This window comes from Acinonyx jubatus, chromosome A1 (assembly GCF_027475565.1).
Source record: "Acinonyx jubatus isolate Ajub_Pintada_27869175 chromosome A1, VMU_Ajub_asm_v1.0, whole genome shotgun sequence".
Taxonomy (NCBI): domain Eukaryota; kingdom Metazoa; phylum Chordata; class Mammalia; order Carnivora; family Felidae; genus Acinonyx; species Acinonyx jubatus.
Genome location: NC_069380.1, coordinates 72,250,907 through 72,276,591, shown reverse-complemented (window position 1 = coordinate 72,276,591; position 25,685 = coordinate 72,250,907). Strand labels below are relative to the sequence as shown.

The window sequence follows — 25,685 nt, the reverse complement described above, 5'->3', positions numbered from 1 at the left end:
TAGAAGCAAAATCCTCAAAAACATACTAGCGACCCAAATCCAGCGGCATATTAAAGGGATTATACACTGTGACCAAGTGAGATTGTTTCTAGGAATGCATGGTTGGCTCAACATATGAGAATTATCTACTATTGTCTTATTATGTTTAAAAACACAGTATTTTTGCTGAAATACATGTCTTGCATTTAAGCTTTCCTCTTTTTCCTGAAACATGCAGACATCAATTTTCTGTATTTCTTATATTCTCACTATTTGTTCAACCTTAAGTGAATAATCACATTCTTGTCCTGATGAAATTTTATCCTAATTATGTCTCGACACTGGTGTAACTTATTGGAGTCACTTAATTCCCCAGAATGCTTATGTATCCTTCCTGTATCTGTTAGGATATTTTCATTCCCAGGGAACAGAAAACCATGATGCACACTGTCATACTAAGAGAATTTATGATATTATATAATGGGAATCCTGAGGCAGAATAGGCTGCAGAATGGATTGATGCAGTAGACCAATAAGTTCATTAAGGTCCTGTATCTCTCCCTTTGCCTTTCTCAGTGTTAGTTTTATCTTGGGGCGGGGGGGGGGGGGGCGGGGAGGGAGAAAGGTGGCTATCAGAGTTTCAAAATCAGAGCAGCAATGTCCAGACGAAGTAAAAGGCCATTTTTCTCTGTGTATTTCTTAGGAACAAGGCAGCTTTCTCCATAAGTCCTTACAAATCTTTGTCTTATTCTAGGATCAGTTCATGTCCGCACCTAACCTAATCACGTGGAAGTGGAAACGAGATTACTATGTTAGACTTAGTCTAATCATTTGATGTAGAATAGATGTTAGAGAGTCCACTTCCATGATCATTATTCCAATCCAAAATTGTGCTGAGAAGCACTGACCTAACATGTAGGCTTTTCTCTCAATCAGAAATAAACAGCTGTTAAAATAATCTGGGTTTATGTATAGAAAGCTACAGTTAGTTTATGGTATTGGACATTCTTCTGTTGCATCTAATAAATTTCCACAAGAATATTTAAAAAAATTTTTTTAATATGTATTTATTTTTGAGAGGGGGGGGTAGGGGCAGAGGGGGACGGAGACACAGAATCCAAAGCAGGCTCCAGGCTCTGAGCTGTCAGCACAGAGCCTGACGTGGGGCTTGAACTCACAAACTGTGAGATCATGACCTGAGCCGAAGTCAGATGCTTAACTGACTGAGCCACCCAGGCGCCCATCCATAAGAATATTTTTAAACTTTGGGTGCCTGGGTGGCTCAGTTGGTTAAATCCAACTCTTGATTTCAGCTCAGGTCATGATCTCACAGTTCGAGAGATCGAGCCCCACATCAGGCACCTCACTGACAGTGTGGAGCCTGCTTGGGATTCTCTCTCTCCCTCACTCTCTGCCCTTCCCCTGCTGTCATGCACACATACTTTCTGTCTGTTACTCTCTCTCAACATAAATAAATAAACTTAAAAAAAAGAATATTTTTATTCTTGTCAAATTTGCATGCAGAGAACAGAAACAAACTGATATTTCTTGTAAAAGGATATGCAATAAAACCTTGGATTGTGAATAACTTGGTCTGCAAGTGTTCTACAAGATAAGCAAACATTTGATACGTTTTAACTTGATAAATGAGTGATGTTTTGCATTGTGGGTAGTACATGACACCGAATGTCACATGATCACAATGGTTCTTCTCCCTCTCTCTCTCTCTCTCTTTTTCTCTGTGAGATTGTGGGTGATCATCTCCCATGCTCGGATGCTTGGTCTCAGGCTACAGTGTTTGGCAGAAAGCAGTGATTTTTCAGAACTTTGGAAGGTGCCCACAACTGGCACTAGTGTATTTTTTGTCACTTCAAAGTATCTATGGACAGTCCTTTGTTTTTCCACACAACAGTAAGCTTAGGAATACTTTGCTTCATTCTAGGTCAGGCTGCCTGCAGATACAGACCCTTTCCTCTGCTGTCTTATTTCTAGTTACATTAAATACAGTGTATGGCAAGAGTTTATTAATACTGTACTGTAGTCAACATCCATGCGAGTATATAAAATGGTCCCCATGCAGAAAAAGAGTCCATTGAGCCAATAGATAGCAGTGAGACAGTCAGTGATAGTGAAAGTTGTTCTACACAATAACCCTTCTCTTGTCTCCCTCATACCAGCCACAAGGGTTTTCAAAGGTAAGTGCAGGTTAATTTATTTTTTTTTATATTTTGTATTTCCTTTATTATTTTCTATTATATTACAGTATTGTAATCATTTTATATGAATATTTTTGGGTTGAAGAATGAATCACTTGAGTTTCCATTATTTCTTAGGGGAAAATTTGCTTTGATATACAAGTGCTTTGGATTACAAGCATGTTTCCAGAACAAATTATGCTCACAAACCAAAGTTTTACTGTAACTTTAACTTGCAACTTTGACTCTTGGCTGTCAAAAGTTGACTTTGAGGGGCACCTGGGTGGCTCAGTTCGTCCAGCTTCCAACTCTTTGTTTCAGCTCAGGTCATGATCTCACAGTTGATGGGATCGAGCCCCGAGTTGGGCTCTGTGTTGACAGTGGAAAGCCCACTTGGGATTCTCTGTCTCTCTCTCTCTCTGCCCCTCCCTCACTTGTTCTCTCTCTCTCTCTCAAAATAAGTAAATAAATTTTTAAAATAGACTTTGGGATAGGTTTTTGAGGTAAAAATCCCTCATTCTCTGAGAAATGAGAATAATTTACTTCACTTTGTCAGTGGATTGATTTATTCAATGAGTGGAACTAGGTTATGAGTTATTCTGTAATGTGAATAATGACTTTTCAATTCATCTTTATATTGAGCTGTGTTCTTATACTCTATTGAGTTACCTTAAATCTAGAAGAGAGTTCTTGTTTGAAATATGTCTTAAATGACAACTCATTTACAAACTGTTTTCTTATATTCAGAGTTGATGAGTTTTCAGTAAGAACAATTACTTCATCACTTAAAACTGAAGACAAGGAAGGTAACTTTGAAGATAGAGTTTCACCAACAGATGAAGTAATATGGTCAGGTACTAGTGAAAGTAAATATCAAGTAAGTTACTCTAGTGAAAGTCGTATGCCATCTTCACATGGGACTAGCTCATCTTTGTCACTGTTTCATTCAGAAGTAAAGGAATTTTTTCTTAGCCATAGAGGATATGAAAATGAACATGAAACAGCACAATTTTCATCAAGGAAATTATTTGCAATATTGAAAGCCAACAAAAATAAAAATCCAGCATTTTCTTCTGACTTTAACTTTTCAAGACGCTCTAGCATCTCTAGAGAAAGTGAAGGTCTAGATATGGCACCATGTCCTCCTGCCCACTTATTTCTTTCCAGAGACCAAGTCAGACTTCTGGAAGAAACTGTGAGAAATCAAATTCCTTTAAAACCCAAAACTATATTAGAGAGTAAAACTACTTATCCATACTCAAGACCTCAAGAGTCCTTGATTCAAAATCAACATTCTTTTGGAATGCATATTCCTACCCAAGCACAAGATTCTTTTCCAGTACAAAATGCTATTCAGAATCAAGGTTTTCATGAAGCCAGATTTACTAGTCAAGCCCAACAATTTGTTAACAACCAAGAATCAGTCAACAGCCAGCCTGATATCATGGCCAGGTATTTTGCTCTGCCCCAAGATTTGATTAGGAAGCCGTTTTCCAGCAGCACACAAGACTCCTTCCAGACCCAAGTTATGGGCAGAAGCCAACATTTGGTTAATGTCCCACATTCTGTTGAGACTCAACATTCAATCAAGGGCTTAGAGTCTGATAATAAACACTTACATGAGACCCAATATTCTCCTGTTTGGTTTGAAGATTCAAACCAGATTAAACATTTAACGCAGGGGCAAAATGCTATTTTTAAGAATGCCAGATTTCTAGTTTTAACTGTAAGTCCAAATTCATTTGCAGAAGGGATGCTCCAAATAAGGAGTGTAAAGCCAGAGGGCCAGAAACAAATTGCTTCTTCAGAATTAAACCAGTATTCTGTATATAGCTCAGTGCCTCTTTCACTTACCTTTAAAAGGCAGAAAAACTGGAGAAAAGCATTACACGGTAAAAGTAAACTTAGTCGCAAAGTTTCATCTCAAAAGTCAAAGAAACCGCCAACTCCATGGGTATTTCAAATGACAGTATGCCACACTTCAAAACCTGGCAAGTTAGGATGCAAGTATAATGCTAAGAAGAAAGAATTACATCCAAGGAAAGGTGTATCAGATATAGCTTTGCATCTTCTTTACTTTTCCAAGCTTGTTCCTCCTTATATCAAGAGGTATTCCAGAAAAAAACTAGTAGAAGTCATGCCAGGTGTAACAGGACGTAGACATTCTCTGCTGAAGCAAAACAAGTCACTAGATGCGGAGAATGTCAGTTGTGTGGGGTCTGTTGAGAAAAGAGGAACCTCAGGCAATGCTAAAAATGTAAAGCAGCATGGCAGAGAAAATGAAGGACAAAAAAACATCTCAGCAAAACTTCCATCCTGGCTAGAAGAGTCTTTCATGGTCAATACTTTTCCATTAAAAGCACCTTGTTCTTTATTAATAGAAAAAAACTGGAAGAATAAACAGTCTCTTAAAGACCCAATTACACAAGAAAAAGAAATTGGTATTGCAGAGTTCCATGCCCCCAATAGTAAAAAAACATCTGACCTGCATATTCCAAAGCATGAGGCACCTTTAGAAGAAGCTATATCAGAACCTTGGCAAAAATTTGCTTCCTCTCCTGAAATGGAATCAAACAGAAGAATGAAAACACAGGAAGACCCAAAAAGTACAGAGAATTCCCATCTTCCACTTTCAAATGGAGAGGAGTTACCAACTAATTCGCCAGAATCACAAAGGTGCTTTCCAAACAGAAATATACAAAAGGAAAGAGATTTTCTGGAAATTGTTCTGGAGACTTCAGAGGTCAATTTGCTCATTTCACTAGGAACTAAAGAGCATGAAAGCAGTGAGCAAGTAGCAAGTGTAAAAACTCAAGAGAGTACAGAAGATACAGTTATGAAGGAAAAGAAACCATTAATCCTTCATGTGACAGAATGTGATGACCCAAGTGAAAGTGAGAGACTGCAATGTAACACGAGAAGCAACATAAATATGCAAGATAAAAGAATATTTGCAACGTTTCACAATGCCACTGACACTACCATTTCTGGGCCGCCTGTTATGGAAATGCAGAGCAGATTAAAAGCCAAGACAGATACATCAACAACAGGGTTTAGTTATTCAGTGGTAGAGCAAGAGAAATTACCAGATGAAAAGAAAGCATCGGATGCAAAATACATTGAGGAGAGATGTATTAAAAAGCCACAAGAACATGACAGAGAGGAAGAGGAACCAACTTTACAAGAAGCAGTTCCACAGCTGAAACAAGATTTCAGGGTCAGCCTGCAACTAAAGCAGAAGCCTAAATATGTCAGATTTGAAATTAAACAGAGCAGTTCAGGTAGTAGAAAAAACCCAAATAAAGAGCAAGAGGTACAACCACAAACTCTTTCTACAGAAACAATTGTGGGGACTGGTTCATGCCCCACAGTGGATCCATTTCAAGTTCAGGTAAAGCAAATCACAGACAGACCTACAGGCAGAGAGACTGCAGATGCGAGGAATCCTCTTACAGTGCTAGAGAACTCACCAGTGGGTGGTGTTTTAACTGATACAACAGAACGTGATGTCCCATTTGGTGGAAGCCCCGGGAAGATACCAGATGATCATATTGCGGAGGAAAAGGAAGACTTAAAACGAGTTTTCCCTGCAGCTGCCCTGGGGTTGTTCATCATCCGCACACTTCCTTTATCATCTTTCAAAAGGCAGAAAATCAGAAGAAAATGGTCAGGAGCAAAAACGGTACTCGGTCCCAAACTTGTCATTATGAAAGTAAAGAAGCCAGCAAATTTACTGATGCCTAATATCAGTAGGAATGGTATACCAAGTCTTAGGAGAAGATTGAGAGGCAATTTTAAGATCATAACTAAACAGCTACCGCAAGATAAAATTGTGTCTGATGTGCTTGTGAATGTTACTTACCCCCACATGTCTACTGTGCCTCGTATTAGAATGCACAGCAGACTCAGTGCAGAGAATCCCGGCCATACCAAGCCAAACCAAGAGGAATCAGAGGATGAAAGGGAAGAAAAGCATTCCAATTTTATTAATAAAGGAAATGACTCTGGAAACACACTAGAAGAAGCTAAATTGCAAGATGAAGTGAGAGGGGACGAAGCAGCTCGACCAGAAGCAGTCCTTCATGGTCCCTGGCACCTCAGATTGAATGCAAATCCCGAGAAGGAGTTCAAAACAGAGGAAGAAATGCCTCAACCAGTTACATCCGGAGAAAGTCTTGTGGAGTCTGTTGACACCCCAATAATGGATCTATTTCATGTTGAGAATATGAAGAAAAGCCTAGCAACACAAGCAGACTTAAAACGCACTGCAGATGCGGAGATACCTCTTCCGACATCAGGAAAATCAGTGATTGGAGACCCTATAAACCAAACAAGAGAAAGTGATGTTTTAGATTATGGAAATGATACAAGGGAAATGGGTTACTTTTTTGCAGACACAAAGGCAGAACTACCAAAAGATTTACCAGCAATGTATTCAGAGACTTTTAATTGCCACATGCCTGTTTTAACTCACTCAAAAGTGAATAAAAACAGAGTACGATTCTCACACACAGAATGTCCAGTGAAGCCCAAGTCTGTACCAACGAATACAGTGAAGCAGTCAGTTTCACAAGTATTTAATAGCACAGATCATAGAAAGAAATTGGACTCCAAGGCAAAGGCCAAGTTGGAGAAGATCAACCAAGCTAATGGATTGGTATATGACTTTATAAGTAGCCTTTTTTCTCCTATGCATAGCAGATTACAAGGAGAGACAAACAGCTTCTGTCACGCTCAGTTAAAGCAAGGGCAATTAGCAGAGGAAGTGAGACCACGGTATGTTGATTTCTTTGATAAGTGTAGTGCATTCCATGACCAAGAAGAAAAAGTGAAAGATGGAGAGGAAGTGGAGCAGAAAACATTGCTAGAGGCAGCTTCGCAGCATACCCAGCATCTCTGGCCCGATGCATGTCAAGGGAAGGAGACCCACCTTGACGAACAGTACACAGCACTGAGCAGTTTAACACAGGAGCAAGATGCTCAGCACCAAACATGGTTTGCACAAACTGCCTTGCAGACTAGCCTCCAGATGGCTCCTAGAGAAGGCGAGGAACTCGAGAAACCCAGCCAAACAGAACATGCCATAACAGCCCCTATGGGTGCCGAGAGTCCACCTCCCAAAGCAGAGAACTCATCATTTGATAACATTTTCAACACCATGACAGAGTGTGACTTACCATCTGGTGGAAACCCGAAAAGGGTAGTAGATTCTCACTTTGTGGAAAACAATTCAGAGTTACCAAAAGATTTGCAAGTGACATGCCTGCATTCTTCTGGTTCTGTTGAGCCCTTTGTTTCTAAATCTGAAAGAAAGGAAAACACATTAGAATTAGCAAGGAAGCAAATAACAGCAAATCACAGATATAGAACTATTAGGGGAAAAAAGCCATCAGCTTCACATATGCTTAATGGCACGCAGAGCAAGGGACTGCAGTGCAATTTTAAAACAAAAATGAAAAAGCCACAACAAAATAAAAACGCAGCAGATGCATTTCTCAATATCATTCAGTCCCGGGTGCCTATTTTGCCCAACACCAAAATGAGTAGCGGATTAAATGTAGAGACAGATATGCAGAGGGTAACAGGACTTGATTATATGCAGCTAATGCAAGAGAAATTGCTAAATGGAGGAAAAGTATGTTGCCCGGATCATATCGTGAGTACCTTATCTAACAGTATGAAAGATGGGAAAGACGAGGAAGGAAAACATGAAGTGTCACCAGCTCCAGAGAATAGCCAAAGCTTCATATTCAATGCGTGTCAGAAGGAGAATTTTGACCTTGTCCAATCAGATGAGGAGCTGAAACAACCACGAAGTCGAAATCTTCAGGTACAACCACAAATGCATGGTACACAAACTGTTTTAAGTTATGCTTCATGCCCCATACTGGATCAGCTTCAATTTGGAGAGCTAGAGAGTTACGCTGGGTTTTCACCTCCTAAGTCAGAGGAAGTGAAGAATGATGAGATCATTTTTTCTGCAAGAGAACATGGTGTCCCATCTGACGCAAATCACCAAAAGGAACAGGCTGGTGGTGTTGAAAAGAAAGACACAGTGACTTTTGATTCCTGCCTACCTGCTTTATCTACACCCCAGAGAAACTTCAAATATTCAGACAAGAAAACCTCAGTGAATACCAAATATGGACTTTTAAAGGCAAAGAAACTGTCAGTTTCAAACATATTCAATATCAAGAGTGCTGTTAGCCCAAACCATAGAAAAGAATTGGGATGTAACCCTACAACCAAAATGAAAGAGGTGCATCACGGAGAAAAAATGGCGGCTAAAATGTATTCTTTCATGACTATTACACCTGACATTAATACGTATAACAAGATAGAAAGAGAAAAAGATATGTTAGGAGAAAGAAGTCTCAGGGCTAAACAAGTAAAGCAAGCAACATCACCACTGGAAGGGAATATTACTTCAGATGACACCAAAGAAAACAGTGTTCAAGATGAGGAGGAAGAAACCGGTGACCAGGAGATATTAAAAGTAATTTCACAGCACAGCACACATTTCAAATTCTGTTCAGGCCAGAGGGAGGAGCTTGACCTTCATCAATCAGAAAACCAAGGAAGTGGGAAAATTCTCTTTGTTATAGAACAAGACATCCCACAACAAATGCAGCCTACAGATTCCATGCTGGGAGAGAAGCCAAAGAAAAGCCACCATCCACAAAATGGTGCAATATATATAGCAAGTTCAAAGTTTCCTCCTCTAAAGTCAAAGGACTCACTAATTGGTCAAGTTTTAGTGGATACAGTGAAGGGTGGTGTCCCAAGTGTTGGGAGCCATATGGGGGAACTGTACCATCATGGTAAAGAGGAAAATGCAGAGTTTAAAAAAAATCTAGAAGCAACTGTCCTGGAGTATTCGGAGGTCTCCACGCCTGATCTGTCTGAATCGAAAAGGCAGAGAAAGACATTTACATGTAGAGCCTTAAAAAATCAAATGAGTCCCAAATGTGTAATTATGAAGGCAAGGAAAATGCCAATTTCAACAATATTTAGTATCTCAGGGAATGGTTGTCTAAAAAACTTACCTCCAAAGACCCTGAAATCACAGAACATTGACTTTTTAATTCATACAAAGTGCTCTGGGGTACCGGAAGATCTTATTGCAGAGAAAAAAGAAGGATTAGCACAAGAATTTCCAGCAACGATTCTGGAGTCTTTGGATTTATCCACACTTGCTTTACCTGCATTGAAAAGAAGGAGAAACCATTTAAAATATATAGAGAAGAGAAAGAAAATGAGTCTCAAATGGGTAACTTTGAAGACAAAAAAGCCACCAATTTCCCAGACACTTCACATCACAAAACGTGGTATTCCAAGCCATAGAAGGCAATTCAAATGCAACTTCAGTATCATGATGAAACAAGGTAAACCCGTGGCAGACAAAACCCTAAATGCCGTCTCCTCTCCCATGCCTGTTTCACTTGACGTGAAAATGCATAACAGAATAAAAGCAGAGTCAGATGTGTTGTGGACAATGAAATTTAGTCACGAACGGCAACAGCAAGAGCTGTCACCAGATGGAGAGAGAGCCAGCGGGGCCTTTTCCAGTGACAAGAGGGGCCGTGCCTCCAGGGGCATGAGGGAGGTCAAAGGCCAACGTGAAGAAGCAGCCCCACGGAGTTCTCAGCACTTCAGTTCCATCACTGGTAAAATGGAGGAGCCTCGCTGTGTGAGATCAGAACTAGAACTGGAGAATTCAGCAAGGAAAAAAATCCCAGAACCACTTAACACAGCTCAGGAGCAGCAGCAACAAACACTTTTCACACAAAGCGTGTTGCATTGTGTTTCCTGCACTATCTTGAATTCACTTCCAGTTGAGAAGCTACCAAAAAGAACGAAAGCACAGAAAGGCTTGCAATATGCAAAGAGCCCAAAGCTTTTATCTCCGGAGCTAGGGAAATCTGTTCGTGAATCTTTAATTATTACAACACAGGATGACATCCCATCTGAAAGAGGCCCTAGAAAGGAACTTGCTAGATCTACTCCAGAAGGGAAGAGAAGATTGCAAAAGGATTTACAAGGGAGAACCTTGAAGTTTTTGGATTTCTCCACTCCAGCTTCATCTGATTTTAGAGGGTGGAGAAAGACACCACAAATCCCCAAATCTAGAACGGGGAGAGCACAGATGGCATCAATTTTAAAGACGATCCACATCGCTAGGTCTACAGCTCTTAGCCATGGAAAGGAACAGGACTGCGTCTTGGAAAACATGGCCCCAGAAATATCTCAAGGTATGTCAGATATATTTACGAATACCTACCTTTCACATACACCCGTTTCACCTGCCATCAAAACGCATCAAAAAATAAAAGCAAAGAAAGACCCATTAAGGAATAAAAGCAGTATTTCACAGCTAGAACAACATGAAGGGGAAAAACTGTGTCCATATTCCTCTAATAATGGGAGCAACTCAAGCAGCACATCAGAATCAAGATGGCAAAGTGGGAAAGAAAGAGAGGGTGTTGGAGTTTTATTCGAGACAGGTCTACATTTCCTGTGTAGTGCAGGAAGGAGAAAAGATCAAAATATGTTTATTAGAGAGCAGGAAGTACAGCGACAGACAGTGGTTTCAGAAAATAAATTGGAGTCTACTTGTCCTCCTCTGATTCCGCTTCACATTCAAGAGCTGAGGAAGAACATCCCACCACAAAAAGACATACCACATAGACTCGGTCAAAAGATTCCATGTCCAAAATCAGGGACAGCACTGTTGGACTACTTTTCAACTGATGGAGCAGAGTGTAGTGCCAAATCTGATGCGAGCTCTGCAAGGAAGCTGGATGTTCACATGGCAGTTTCCCTACGACCTGAAGACAAGGGGGAAGGCATAAAAACTCACAAAGTAGTGAAGCACAGAGTTGATCAAAATATTCCGCCTACCAAATCGGGAAACTCAGTGCTTGGAGATCCTGGTGATGGAAGCTCTAGGAGGAAAATGAGTGGTTGCATTGCCAGAAAACATAGAGAGTTGCAAAGAGATTTACTAACAACATCCACAACATCCGTTTTCTCTGACTCTATAAGGCAGGAAAAGGTATTAAAGTCTCCAGGAAGGAAAAATCTCACGGGTCCCAAATGTGTAACCATGAAGGCAAAGAAGCCGCTTTGTTCACAGATGCTTCATATCACTGAGCATGATAATCTCTACTGTAGAAAGGAACAGGACGGCAACTTAAAATCTTCAATAAAAGACAAGCAACAAAATAAAAGTATAGCTAATGCATTTTTGTCTCCCGCACCTGTTTCAGCTGATAACAAAATAGATATTGAAATGAAGAGCACATCAAAAGCAGAGACAGATCAACTAAGAGTAAATCTGCACAGCCATATCCCTGCAAAGCGAAGGAAATCACCATGTGATAGGGAAGCATGGAACCAGGCCAGCTCAACTGATATGCAAAACAGATCAAGCAAGACAATGAAAATGAATGTGCAACATGAAAAGGAAGAGGAAAATATCCAAAGAATGTTATTGGATTCAGTTCCACACTGTGGGCAACACCACCGCTTCAGCGCCGATCAAATGAAAAATCCTGGTTCTTCCCAATCAACATCTGAACTGAATAATTCAGAAGTCAGAAGGACTTGGAATTTGCCTTGGACAGAACAAAAGATGAGACAAGAAGAATGCTTTAGAGAAACCGTTTCGGAGCCTGTTTCTGGACACATGATGACTTTTCTTCAAGTTGAAACAGAGAAAAAAGGTCTTTCTACTCAAGAAGGAATAAAATGTATGGAACGTGTAAAGACTCCATTGCCAAAAGCAAGGAAATCAGAGACCGCTTCAATACAATGTGGCACTCTATGGGATGGAAATCCTAGGAGACATTGGGATAGTCCTATCTCAGGGAAGAAGGCATGGAATCAAAATGACTTAGTGAGAACAGTCTTAAAACCTTCAGATTTTTCCAGCCTTGATTCATCTGTACCCAAAAGCCAGAGCTATGCATTGGAGTTTGTAAGCAAGAGAAGTATAGTAAGTTCCAAGCATGTAACTTTGAAGGCAAAGAAACGACCAAGTTCACAATTGCTTAATACCACAAGGTGTATTACAGGAAGCCATAGAAAGAAAAAGGGGAGCACATTTCAGTACAAGATGAAAGGGAGACAGTGGATTGAAAGTGTTGTACAGGCGTCACTCCCTGCTGCTGAGGGAACTGAGATTCCACCATCCAAGATAGTGACTGATAAACACTCATCCAATACAATAGCAAGGAGCACCATATATAACAGAACACTTCACAAAAATCTGCATGGTCATACTACAGAAGAAAAGGCAGAGTTAGGGGAAAACCCTGCCACAACTTTCTTGGGGCCATTAGATTTCTTCACACCTATTTTATCTGACCCTGAAAGCCAGAAAAACACAGTACAGTTATTAGAAGAGAAAATCACCTTGAATATCAACTGTTCAATTATGAAGAAAAAGGAGCCGGCAATTTCACAAATACTTAAGATCAGAAGGCAGTTTACCACAAAATACAGGAATAAACCTGGATCCAATTTAAAAACGAAAATGAAACAGATGAGGCAGGATAAAAATGTGGCTAATACATTTCCAAATACCATTGACTTCACACCGGATACCCCTGACCTTAGAAGGCAGAGCAGATTGAAAACAGGGATTGACAGAGGATCACAGTTCCGTCACACACAGCCAACACATAGAGAGCTGCCAACCGAAGGGCTAGTGATTTCACAACCGCTTCATGCTACCAGTCGTGCTGCTTTAAGCAATAATGAGCGACAGGAAAAGAAGATAGGCACGAAGAGAGAGAAAACTGTATTACGTGTGGACCTCAAATCCGTATATGATTCCATGCCTATTTTTTCACACATAAAAATGGAGCCATCACCTAGTACCTGGGGTATCTCTGAAGAGTCTTCTGAAAAGGGAAATGCCCTAAACAAAGCAAATGCTAGCTCTGCTTATGCCTGCACACCTGTGTATCTTCAAATCGTAAAACATAAAGCTATGGCAAAAACAGCAGATGTGAAGAACAGTATGCATACCAAATGGGTAAAATTGAAAGCAAAGAAGCTCCCTGTTTCCCAGCTGTGTCATACTATAGGATGTAGGACCAGAAGAAACAAAAAGGAACAGACATGTAACATGAAGAAGCAGAAGAGGGAGTTCTGGCAAGATAAAACTGTAACAGATTTACTTCTGAGCACTATTTGTGATTCTGGATCTGGTCCATCTCAAATTAAACAGTTTACAGAAGTAAAAAGGGAGAAAGACAGGCCAAGAAAGCCCCTTTACACTCCTCCCCAGCGAAAGCTAGAGAAATCACTAAGCCAAAGAAAAATGTCATCTTCAGAGTCCACTGATATTAAGAATACTATATCAAGAAATATCAAAACACTGAAACAATGCATTAGAGCACAAAAAGAAAATCACCAAACTCTTTTACTAGACATTCTCCCTCAATGTAGAGATCAGTTAGTGATTGGCCAACAAGTGAAGAAGGAGCTTGACCCCATGAAAATAGGAGTAACGTTGGAAAGAGAAGTATACCCTGGTCTATCTTCCCAGAAGAGGGATATCGATTACCCTAGGTTCGATGCCCCAAGAGTTAAAAAACTTACAGGATGTGAATTCCTTGTTGCACAAAGAGTGAAGGAAGAAGACATAGACATGGTTGAACGTTCGGTTTCAATTCCATCGGGGAGACAAGTATCAGAGAAAACCGATGCTTCATTAAGTTCAAAAGGACAGAATATATTTCTTACAGAGTTGAATGCTTCTCAACAGAAGACTTGCAAGGAGCAAGAATTGCCAAAACAAGGAAGTGTTTCAATGACAAATCTGGGGTCTGTTGCCTACCCCATTATGGAACCTTCTCGTTTGGAAAACACAGGAAAGGTAGCTGAGGAAGAGATGTACACCAGCAAAAAAAATATTTCACATCTATTGGGAAGAGAAGATATAGAAGAAACTGATATCTTCCAAGGCTCAAAAGGACAGAAGTTTCTTTACACCAATCTGGTGGCCCAGCAAAATATATCTGCAGTGCAGAAAGGAGAGATGGAGCCAGATGACATTCCTGAAAGTACTGTGGATTCTGTATCTTGCCCAAATAGGGATAATCATTTCCAGATAACACAGGTGGTAAATACAAGGAAGGAAGATGTAAGCATTCCTATAAATTTATATGTAAATCCATGGAGAAAAGAGCAATCACAGGTAACTGATAGTCCATTGAGATTAAATGAAAAGAAAATGATTTTTTCTGAAAAACTGAAGGCGAAGCAACTACATAGGTCTAACCAGAATAAAGAAAATATTCTGGAATCCATTTCTTCATGCATAGTGCATCGACTCCATAATAATAAGCTAAAGAAAAATGTCTCAGTGAAAGGAAGGAGTTCAAAAGTTTTGAGTTCAGTGGTAGATGAAGCATCAAATAAAGCAGATACTCCAGTAGACCAACCTCCATGCTCAGAAGGAGTTGACTTGCACAACAGGAGAAGAAAAGAACCTCAAAAAGAAAGTACATGCAAGGCTCTTCCAACATCTGTTTCTTATTCCTTGACAGATGTCCTTCAGATGAAATTGCCATGTGTAAAGGAAGCATTAAAGGCTCCAATGTACCACACTTCAAATACAGAAGGAACTGGCTTGCCCATTGAGGGAAAAGAAGAAAAGCAACCAGAATGTATACACCAGATTTATCCAAAACCTGCTTCTCACTCTTTGAGGGACATATTTCAGAGCAAGATGCCATGTAAAGAGAAGGCATCAAAAGAAGTAGTTAGCACCATGGATTACATTCCAAGTACAGAACAAATTGGCTCGTTCATTACAAGACAAGACAGCAAGGTGCGGATGGGTAAAGGTAAACCATGTATGAAACTGACAAGCTTGTGTGCTTCCTTACCATCTCTACCACATACTGATGTGAATTCAAGAATAAAAGTAGGGCAAGGGAAGTCTGGAATACTAAAGAGCTGCCTTCTACCGTTAAAGTCCCAGGTATCATCAAGTGTCAGGAAAACACTATTTGCAAAGTCAATTAATAGAGATAGTTTAAGCCGTGTAATAGAATCAAAACATTTGCCACAGGGTAAAAAGGAAGATGGAGAAAATATAGTATATGTGAAAGACATCATGGGCCTCAAATGTGTCACTTTTAAAGGAAAGAAAACACCATTTAAATATATACTGCATGGAAAAGAGCCACAGTGGAATAACAAAGAACAAGAGGAAACGATGCAGAAAGATAAAAGTGATCTAGACATGGTTCAGAATAAACACCATGCTTCCTTTCCTTCTTCACCGCACCTGGAACAGATGCCTGGAATAAAGGAGGTCCTCATGCGAGGAATCGCAGGATTTTGTCTTCCATCACTGACACTCAAGGAATTATCTGATGCAATGGGAGTACGTGAGGAGCCAACTGATGATATTTTAAGCAGTATAAAAAAAGCAAAATATATGCCACGGAGAGATAGAGTAGAAATGGCTTTGGAAGAAATAATGCAACCCAAAAGAATAGCTTTGAAAGTGAAACAGTCTCCAATCACACAGGAATTACAGTTGAACATCAAAGAAAATGAGAAAAACATGCAGGAACATAAAGATAATCAAGTTGGGATTCGGAACACATCTTGTATTTCCGTCTCTTTTCCATCTTACTCAGAAGTGGACATAAGAATAACAGGGGAAGAAACCAGGCTAATAAAAAGAAGGTCCTCTTTTCTACAACCAGAACTCCAGGAGTCATCAGATATAGAAAAAATAGCATACAAAGAGTCTGTTTATGGTGATATCTCAAGCAGCATAAATAAAGCCAAAGAACATATAATGCAGGAAGAAGAGGAGAGAGTAAAAAAGGAAGAAGTCATACCTTTCAGGGAAAAGAAATCACCAATTTCACAGGAAACCCAGCTGGATATTGAAGAGCAAGAGACAAAGGTACAAAAAATTAAAGATGAGCCAAATGTCCTTGTGAGCAATACCAGCCCTTGCATAATTGCTCCTTCTCATTTAAAGTTGGGTACAAGAATTAAAACAGCAGACTCTCTAACTGAAGTTGCAAGATACTGTATTCCAGAACTATCACACCAGAAATCATCAGATGCAGTGAAAAAAGCAAATAAAGAGTCCATTGATGACCATGCCGCAAGTGATGTACAAGAAGCAAAAGACTATGTGCCACAGAAAGAAGAGGGTGATGTAGAGATATCAGCTGAGAGAGATGTGATGCATCCAAAAGATAAAGATTTAAAAAGAAAGCAAGCACTTTCACAGGACATACCACCGGATCTTAAAGAGCAGGTGAACGTGGATCTGGAAAGTGAAGAGCAGGGGAGAATGGAGGGAGGAGGTAAAGGTGAACGGGAAGTGGTTCTGCCCACACACGGGGCTTCTGAATCTTCTCTAAGTCACCATGAATTGGACACAAGAATAGAAGGAGAGGAAGACAGCCAAGGAATAACAAGACCTGCTGTTTCACAACTACAGTTACAGAAATCATTTGAGGCAGGGAAAACAGCATATACAAAGTCAACTGGGGATGATATCTCAAAGGATCTAAGAGTAGTGCAAGAGTATGAGCCAGAGAAAGGAGAAAATGGAAGAAAAATAGTAAATATGAAATATCTAATGTATCCCAAAGGCACAACTTCCAAGGAAAAGGTATTACCACTCCCACATGTACTCTATACCCCTGGGAGCTGTGGCTCCCAAATTGTAGAAGTACAGACAAACATGAAGGAAAAATTAGGAAACCTACAGGAAAGAAGCAAACTAGATAAGCTTCTGACAAGAACTTCTCTACTTCCATTTAAGTTAAACAAAGGTATAGGAGGCAAGGAAGAGAAAGAAGGATTAACAAGACCCTCTCTTCCACCCTCATGGCACAAGGAATCATCACATGCCGAGGAATTAAAATATACAGTACCACCTTTGAATGGCATCGCAAGCAGTTCAAAAAGAACAGAATACATGACACAGACAGAAGAGGAGAAAGCAAATACTTTTGAGGAAGACATAATGCACCCCAGGTACATAGCTTTGAGGGCAAAGAAATCACCCCTTTTCCTTATACTCAAAACAAAGAAACTGCAAGTCAACATCAAAGAACAAGGGGAAGTGGGGCAAGAAGATAACGAGGACACTGTTGTGCTTCTGAGCAGAATTCATCCTTTCATCACTTCTTCAACTCATCTTAAGTGGGACACAATAAAAGATGAGGAGGGTGAGCCAGGAATAATAAGAAATGATGTGCCACATCTTGAGCTCCAAGAATCATTGCCTTCAGGGCGAATGGCACCTACAGAGTCATCTGATAGCCATGTGATAAAAGAAGAACAACACCCACGACAGGAAGAAAGGAACAGAGGACAAACAGAAGCCACAGATGGCTCAATGCGGCCCAGTGGCACAGAGTGTAAGGCAAAGATATCACCACCTCCTCCTGTGTTCAGGGTTACTGAGCACAGTGCTTTGAACAACAGAAAGGAACCACAGTGGAGCATGATGGAGAAAGTAGAACAAGAGCAGCAAAGAACAGGTGACCCTGATGTGGCTTGGACAAAAACTCCTCCTTCCACACCTTCCCCACCTCACCACAATTTGGACACAAGAACCAAAGAAAACAAGGACTCGCTTGCAATGATAGGATGCTCTCCTTCACAATTGCTGTGCCCTGAGTCATCAGATGCAGGAAAAACCAGACATGCAGATTCCAATGAGGGCATTGGCTCATTCGATGTAACAATAAAAATTAATCAGCCTATGCCATATACAAAGGCAAAGAACAGAGTAAAAATAAAAGATGGGGAAGGTAGAAGATTCCCCAAAATAATCACTTTGAGAGCAGAGATATCCTCACCTCTACATCTATCCAGTAGAAAGAGACTACCTTTGTATATTAAAGAGCAAGGGAAAGAAGTGCAAGAAGGCAAAAGTGAACCAGAAATGGTTCTGAAGGAAGCCTGTGCCTCCTTGCCTTCTCCATCTTGCCTGAAATGGGACGGGCAAATGAATGAAAAGGAAGACACATTAGAAAAAACACACTTCACTTTTCCACCATCAAAGATTCAGGATCCATCCAATTCAGGCAAAGAAGCATATACTAAGTCATTTTATGGTGAGTTAAAAGAGAAGGATAGACTCAAAATAGATATTGAAGACAAAATGGTCCCAAGATGTATGGCTCTGACGGCAAAGGAAGTACCCCTTTCACATATACTAGATACCAAAAAATTGCAGTGGAAAATGAAAGAGCAAGAGAGAAAGATGCAGAAAAAGAAAAATGACCTCGTTGAAAATCTGGGAAACATCTGTACTTCTTTACTGACTCTACCATATCTTAACTTTGGCAAAACAGGAGAGGGGTACATGATAAGAATTACAAATGTGCCTCTCCCACAACTACAGTCCAAGGAATCACTAGATGCAGTGAAAACAGCATATGCAGAAACAACTGATGGAGAACTTTCAAATGATGTAAAAGAATTAAAAGAACACACGTTACAGAAAGAAGTGAGAGATGGAGAGAAAAACGTGGAGATGAATAGTACAGTGGCTCCCAGTGATAGGCATTTAAAAGAAAAGAGATCACCTATTTTACTTAGATACAATCTAAGTGACCATCCGTGGAAAACTAAAGACCAAGAGGGAATGTCTCAGGAAGGTCAGCGTGAGCCAGGTGGTACAATACCAACTAAGACTTGTACTTGTACTTGTAGATCTTCCCTACTTCACCTTTACAAGAATCCCAGATGTGAGAAAAAGAGAATGGCCATATTAACAAGATCCTCTCTTTCCCCAGTCAACTTCCAGGAATCATCAGATTCTGAAGATGTGGAAAGTGTAGAGCCAACTGCTAGAGATATTTTAATCAGTCCACAAAAAGGAAAAGATCAGATGCCCCAGAACAAGGAGGGGGGTGAAGTAGAAACAGTAAACCTTGTGTTCCCCAAACATCAAGAAAAGAAGATACAAGGAAGTAAAGATGAACCAGGTGTGGTTCTGGCCAACACTTCCTCTCCATCTTCGTCTCTCCCTCTCCTCCAATTGGATAAAGAAATACAGGTAGATGATGAAATGTTAGTAGCTACAAGGTCTGTTGTGCAGAGAGTATCAAATGCCAGAGAAATAATACATACAGAAGCAATCGGTGGTGATGTCTTGCAAGATAGTCAAAATGCGAAACAATGTATGCCTCAGGAAGAGGAGCAGGACAGAGAAAAAACAAATATGAAAAGTATGGCGCATATCACAGATATAATCTTGAAGTCAAAGAAATCACCTCCTTCACATATGCTCCATAGAACAGAATTGCATCTAATCATTGGAGGGCAAGAACCAAAGAAACATGACGGTCAAGGTAAACCACCCTGTACAGTGCTCAGAAAAATTTATGTTTCCAAACATTCAGCTAACCCTACATTAGATAAAGGTACACAAGTAAATGAAAAAATGCTTGGAATTAGAAGGCCCTCTCTACTTCCATGCATGCTTTCAGCATTATCAGGTGCAGGGGCAATTCGTGATGTAAGAGAAAGAAAACAACATATGTCACAGAAAGAAAAAAAGTATGAAGTGAAAACAGTTGATATGAGGATTAGGATGCATCGCAAAGAGGCCAGGATTTCATCAATTTCCCATATCTTTAACACAAAGGAATTTGTGTTGAATATTAAAGAACAAAAGGAAAATATGTGCAAAGGTGAAGATGAGCTACCTATAGTTCTGACAAGGACTTTTCTTTCCATCCCATCAGCACCTGCCCTTTATCTAGACTCAGGGAACAAAATAGACAAAGATGTACCAGGAGCTACAGGATCCTCTCCTCTCCAGCAAAATCTCCAGGAATCATCAGATACCCAGAAAACAGCAATTACAGAGCTAGTTGCTGGTGATAGTGAAATCGTTGTGAAGAAAGTCAAACACTCTGTGCCACAAGAAGAGACAGTGCAACAGTGGACATCCAACTTCATGGTCAGTGTACAGCGAAGGAATGAACCTCCACAAGTCAAATCTGAAGGAGACTTGAGTCTGTTAGTTTTAAATTCACAGCATGAGGACATTTATTTAACAGGATTTGGTACCATAAGTGGGAAAAGGCTGGAATATTTCTTTACAGGGCAAGAGGCTCGACCAGAAAAATACAAAACAGAAACTTTTACTACGTTTCTTTCCTACCCCACAATGGATCCAGCTAAGATGGCCAACCTGAAGAAAGAAACTGAAATAATGGATGATTTAAACCATAAAAGGAGTCCTAAGAGTTTAGTTTCACCACCAAGGAAAATATCCAAGGAAATATATGTCACATTTGGTACCCCTGTACGTGCAAAAGGATTTTCTGTTTCAGAGCAAGATGCCCCCCAACAAAAAACGTTATCCAAGGCATCTCCAGGATCTGGAAATTCATACACATCTGATAAGCCAGAGAAAGAGGTACAAAATCATGATAAAATGAGCAAAATGCCCTCTTCCAAAGCATTAGCCCTACAGACAAAGGGATCGCTTGAGAAAATGAATATCACAGAGTCAGATACTCTCCCAATTATAGAAGAACAAGAGATTGTTGTGAAAAAGCAAGTGGTGTTACAGTCTGAAAGGGGACATGAGACCTGCCTGGATTCCAGCCTTTCTCTTAAACTCCTATTTAAAGATGGAAGGCAGAAGACGCAATTGGAAACAGATGTATGCAAGCAAACTGTGGTGTACCCCAGAATACAAATACTACCAGGAACACATGTGGATATTACAGTGTTTGATACCCTCGGAGGGAAAAAAGAGCAGGCATTGCTGGTGCCAGAACAAAAGGAACGCATTCTAGAATCATGTCAGAAGCCTCTTCCCTCCCACTGGACTTTTCCAGCTCAATCTGAAGATCTGGAAGGAAAAAATAAAATGGACACCAGTACTATCATAAATCTGGAGCAAAAAACATTAGAACTGGAAGAAGGGGAACTAAAAATAGACACAAACATAGCTATCTGTCTGGAAAAGGACAAAACAGAAATGCACAAACACATCATTGTCAGTCTAGAGGAGAACTTAAAAAGGGACACAAATAATGTTGTAAATGGGAACACTCCATCTCCAAAGGCAGAGGAGTCTCAAATTAACACTCAGGTGATCACTCGTATAGGAAACAGCTGCCCAATCAAGCAAAAACATAAAAAGGACCTAGAAGTCCCTGGTGCAAAACAAAATATTCAGCCACGAAAAATGTTTCAAGAACATATTCTGGATTCATTTTATGCCTACATTCCTCTTTCTCTCAAGTTTGAAGGCCAGAAAGGCAGATTAACAATAGCAGATTTGAAGAGAGAACTGAGCCCCAAATATTTAACTATGAAAATCCAAAATCACCCAATTTCACAGATTCTTAATAACACAGGACGTGGTATTCCAAGCAATAGAAAGAAATTAGAGTATGACTTCAGCGGACCAAAGAAAACAGTTTTGTGGCGTGAAGATACTTCAGGAATATGTATCAGAAGTCTTTCTATTTCCACGGTGAATTCATCTCAGACTGAAGAAACAGCAGAATCTGAGACAAACCTAGAAAGAGAAAAGATACTCTGTCTTTCTGAATTCCAACAGAAATCACCAAGCACTAGTGACATTAAGAGGAATAGCTCAAGCATTGTAAAAGAAGGGTGTCCTCCCTTCCCCCCACTGTCAAAATCAGAAACAAACCTCAGCCGTGAAGCAAAGGAAAACATTTTGATTCCACAAACAAAAGAAGAAAACGTTGTTCCAGGGCCTGATAGCTCAAGGATCATAAAGGAACCCTACTTGCTTATGACTGAGGAAGAAGAAAAGGCACCAAAACCCATTCTGACGCCCACAGAGTGTCCACTCATGTCTGATGATCCAACGGACAGTGTAGAAACCCACATGGAAAGTACCCTAAGCATGAATATTTCCCCCCCAGGAGTAGAAGAAACACAACATGGGGCTGAGCTACTCGATATCATGGGGTGTGCCTCGCCACCAAAACAGGGGGATCAGAGTGAACCTATCCAGGACACGACGACACCAAAGGTCCAGCAACAAAAAACTTTTCCAGGAAGTGGGCCTGTACCATCCCAAGTTAAAAGTAATGAAATAAAAGTAGTGGCAGAAAGGACAAGTGCTGAAAGTTTACTTCCTCTTTATGAAGCAGTTAAAAATATCTTGGAATCCCAGATAAAAAACATGATTCAGGACAAAATTTGTGAGGATATACTGGAAAAAATAAAAGCTCATAAGCCTGATGCTTGGAAGTCACCATCTTTTGCAGGAAGTTCAGATACAACATCCACAACAAAACCTCCCAAATTGCAGCCAAAACTCATTTTGGAACGTCTTCTTCCCAAAGAAAACAATAAGCTCACTAATCATTTAGAGTCAAAAGCGTTTGAAATAAAACTGAATCTGATACCAGAGATAGCAAAAAAATCTTTCCACAACTTCAACTTTTATCTAAAACAGTCTATTTCAGAACATAACAGTTGGAGGCTATATCCAAGACATAAAAAAATGTGCTTTTTGTCTCTAGAAGGGATTGATGCTACAGAACCTAATTTAAATCAGAAATACCCCAAGGATTCACCTCCTGTCCGCTGTATGAAGACATTGATTGTCAATGTTTCAAGTGACGGCAAAGAGATCATTGCAAACCGAAAGAGTATTAGAAAGCTAGAAAGTGGAGCATCTTCAGCGACTTCTGCTAATGAGATGCCATTGACTCCTATTCTTCCAAACTACTCAGCAGAAGAAAAAGACAAACTTTTCGTACACTTTTCTATAAAAACATTAGAGATTCAAATGACAGCCTTTCCCAGAATTGTAAGAGAATCCTACACAATGGCCAATGCTCAGAATACAAAGAAACCTTTATCTAAATTTGTTAATTCTGGTACCAAAGTACCAAAACGAAAAAACAAAATTTTGTTACTTTTTGAGGAAAAATCTCTTCATCAAATAGATCTTGATTTGCAATACAAATACCTTCATTTTCTCCTGGGGCTTCCAGTCAAAAGTATGTTCCCTAAACCAAATGCACTTCCCAAACATATCCTGAAGTTAAACACAGTTGCAATTTGTAAAAATAGAGATTACAGGGGAGAAAGCGGTGGTGGTCTTTGCATTGACACAGAACCGTTAGTACAGCACATCTCTTCCAAAAAGCAAAGTCCCCATGAAAACTCATCATTGATGAAAAAATTCCTCAAGCCAACCCATGTGTGCGCTTCTAACGCTGATCAACAGGCCACAGCTCAGAAAGATAGTACAGTTCTTTCAGAGTTAAAGTCTCATGTGACTCCAGAAAAAGATAAACAATGTCATGGGTGGTTTCAAGAAACAAATATGTATAAATATTTTGATCCAAAGACTCAGGAAAGTGCTCCCCATTTAGTTGATTCCCCTTCAATTCCGATTTCTGAAGATTCTGCTGAGAGTCAGACAAATATTGAGAGTCTAGCCAACTTGGAGGCATGCTCAGCTCTTGAAGTATATGGGAGCAAAGAATGTATGTTCTTAGAAGCAAACCCATATTTAAGTCAGGAATCCCAAAACATTCTGTTTGAATTACAGAAAGGCATTCCTTTGGAAAATCTCTACAAGATGAGAAAAAGCAAAACTAATTTGAAACCATTTTACAGGGAATATTCAGGTTCCCATCATGGTGTCAGAGGCTGTAGAAAACATTCCTCAATTGTGACACCTTCTTATGAATCCCACAAAAGCAGGAAATACGGGTCATCTGACACAACGCCATTTCCTGACTGGTTGTGCTATGGTTCATTAAATACTGTAGACGTTCCATCTAGCTCATCTTCTGTTCCATTCAGTGAAGGGAAGTCTTCATGGTCTGCAGGGCACAGAACCACCTACTCTTTAGCTCCCTTAACGGAATCAAATATCAAATTACATCTTGCAAAAAGCCAAGGCAAACCTTACAGTCATCTTGAAAGCAAAGAAAGAAAGAAGGCAAAGTTGGATTTATTTCGAAAGAACAACCTTCATTGGGACTGTGATTACAGTTATACACAGAATAAAGAGAAATGCACAAGAAAGAAAAAAGTTTGTAATTATGAGTCAGAAAGATTGAATCATTACGCAAGCAAACCTAAGTTACCATCAAAGCCTCATCAAGAGGATGTCTACTTCCATTCTGAAAGCAAACAAAACCAGCCGTTTTTTTATGCCTGTATACCAGCAGATTCGCTGGAGATTATGCCTCAAACCATTCGCTGGACTATTCCAAGAACTTTAAAGAAGACAAACTTCAGAGTTCCTCTGGTGGCAAAGATTTCAAGTTCGTGCAATATATGGACTTCATCCAAAAAGCTCTTGGGGTCTCTCTTGGAGTCCTTCAGTCCGGTTCATCCAAATGGATATAACCATATCTAGATTCATCTGAAGTGGAAAGCTGGTTGTTATTGTGGTGTTCTGTGAAAAATAAAATCAGATAAAGTCAAACGGTCTTTTCATGAAGTGTCTTCTAAACCGATAATGTTTTATTTCTTTGGTAGATTTGCACAACTGTTCTGGACGGATGGGGTGGAAAAGCAGATGACTTTGGGCTTGATCCCACCATGCAGTGGGGTCTCCTTTTAGTTTATGCTGCCTTCCTCATAATCGCACAGGAGAGGACGCTCTCTTCCTATCCCACACCAGTGACTGGGGATGAGTTGAAGGACATGGAGCCTATAAATGAGATTGGGAGAGAATGACCAGAAAGTTGGGACTGCACAGAGGGAGAGAGTTTTTTAAATAGCAGTGAGGGTTCAGTAATGTCAGATGTCCTGAAATACGGGAGTAAATGCTGATTTTGCGAAGCCAGATTCCTGTGATGACTTTGTCCTCCTTCTGGACCTCAGCAGCAGCTCATTGACCTACATGTGATCACCATCTGCCATCACGAGGGGGGCGGGCATCAAATCATACTGGGCGCTCGCTCCGGAGCATTGCCACTGTGCAGGAACATCCTCCGGGAGGGGCAGGAAGCGATTCTGCAGCACTACCAGGGGAAGGGAGACTACCTCCCAGTGTACCTGTACTACCCGCCTTCCTACCACTGCCTGCACACACACTTCACCGCCCTGGGCTTCAGGTCCCCTGGCTCAGGGGCACAGCAGGCTCACCTGATGGTGGAGGTGACTGAGAACCTGGACTGTAATGCCAACAGCAGACCTTACCTTTGCCCTTGGGGCTGATGACCCCTGCTTGAACTCTTGCAGGAGGTCCAGAAAACCCAGGTCAACCCAGGGGCTGGGGGGAGAACACTACAGATCGGTGGCATTGGGGTGGGGGTGGGGCAGCAAGAATTTTAGCAACAAGTGAATATTTTAAAAATGTATTTTGTACTGGCTTATTCCTAGTATGTGAATAAAGTACGGGTCTCATTCAGAAAATAAATTTGGGGGGGGGGGCTCATAAATATTCCGTAATGCCAATCATTTTATTATTAAATGACAAGACAGATGACAGTTTTTCATATCACCATTACATTAATGCCAGGAATAGCA

The 25,685-nt window shown here is 40.3% G+C and overlaps 1 protein-coding gene across 1 annotated transcript; it reads left to right on the top strand.

Moving 5' to 3' along the window:
- Positions 1 to 1,088: 1,088 nt before the first annotated feature.
- Positions 1,089 to 24,636, top strand: CCDC168 (coiled-coil domain containing 168). The gene has a single exon (XM_027064466.2). It carries the CDS (start codon positions 3,076 to 3,078, stop codon positions 24,565 to 24,567), a length of 21,492 nt encoding a protein of 7,163 aa, XP_026920267.2. The 5' UTR covers positions 1,089 to 3,075; the 3' UTR covers positions 24,568 to 24,636.
- The last annotated feature ends 1,049 nt before the right edge of the window (positions 24,637 to 25,685 follow it).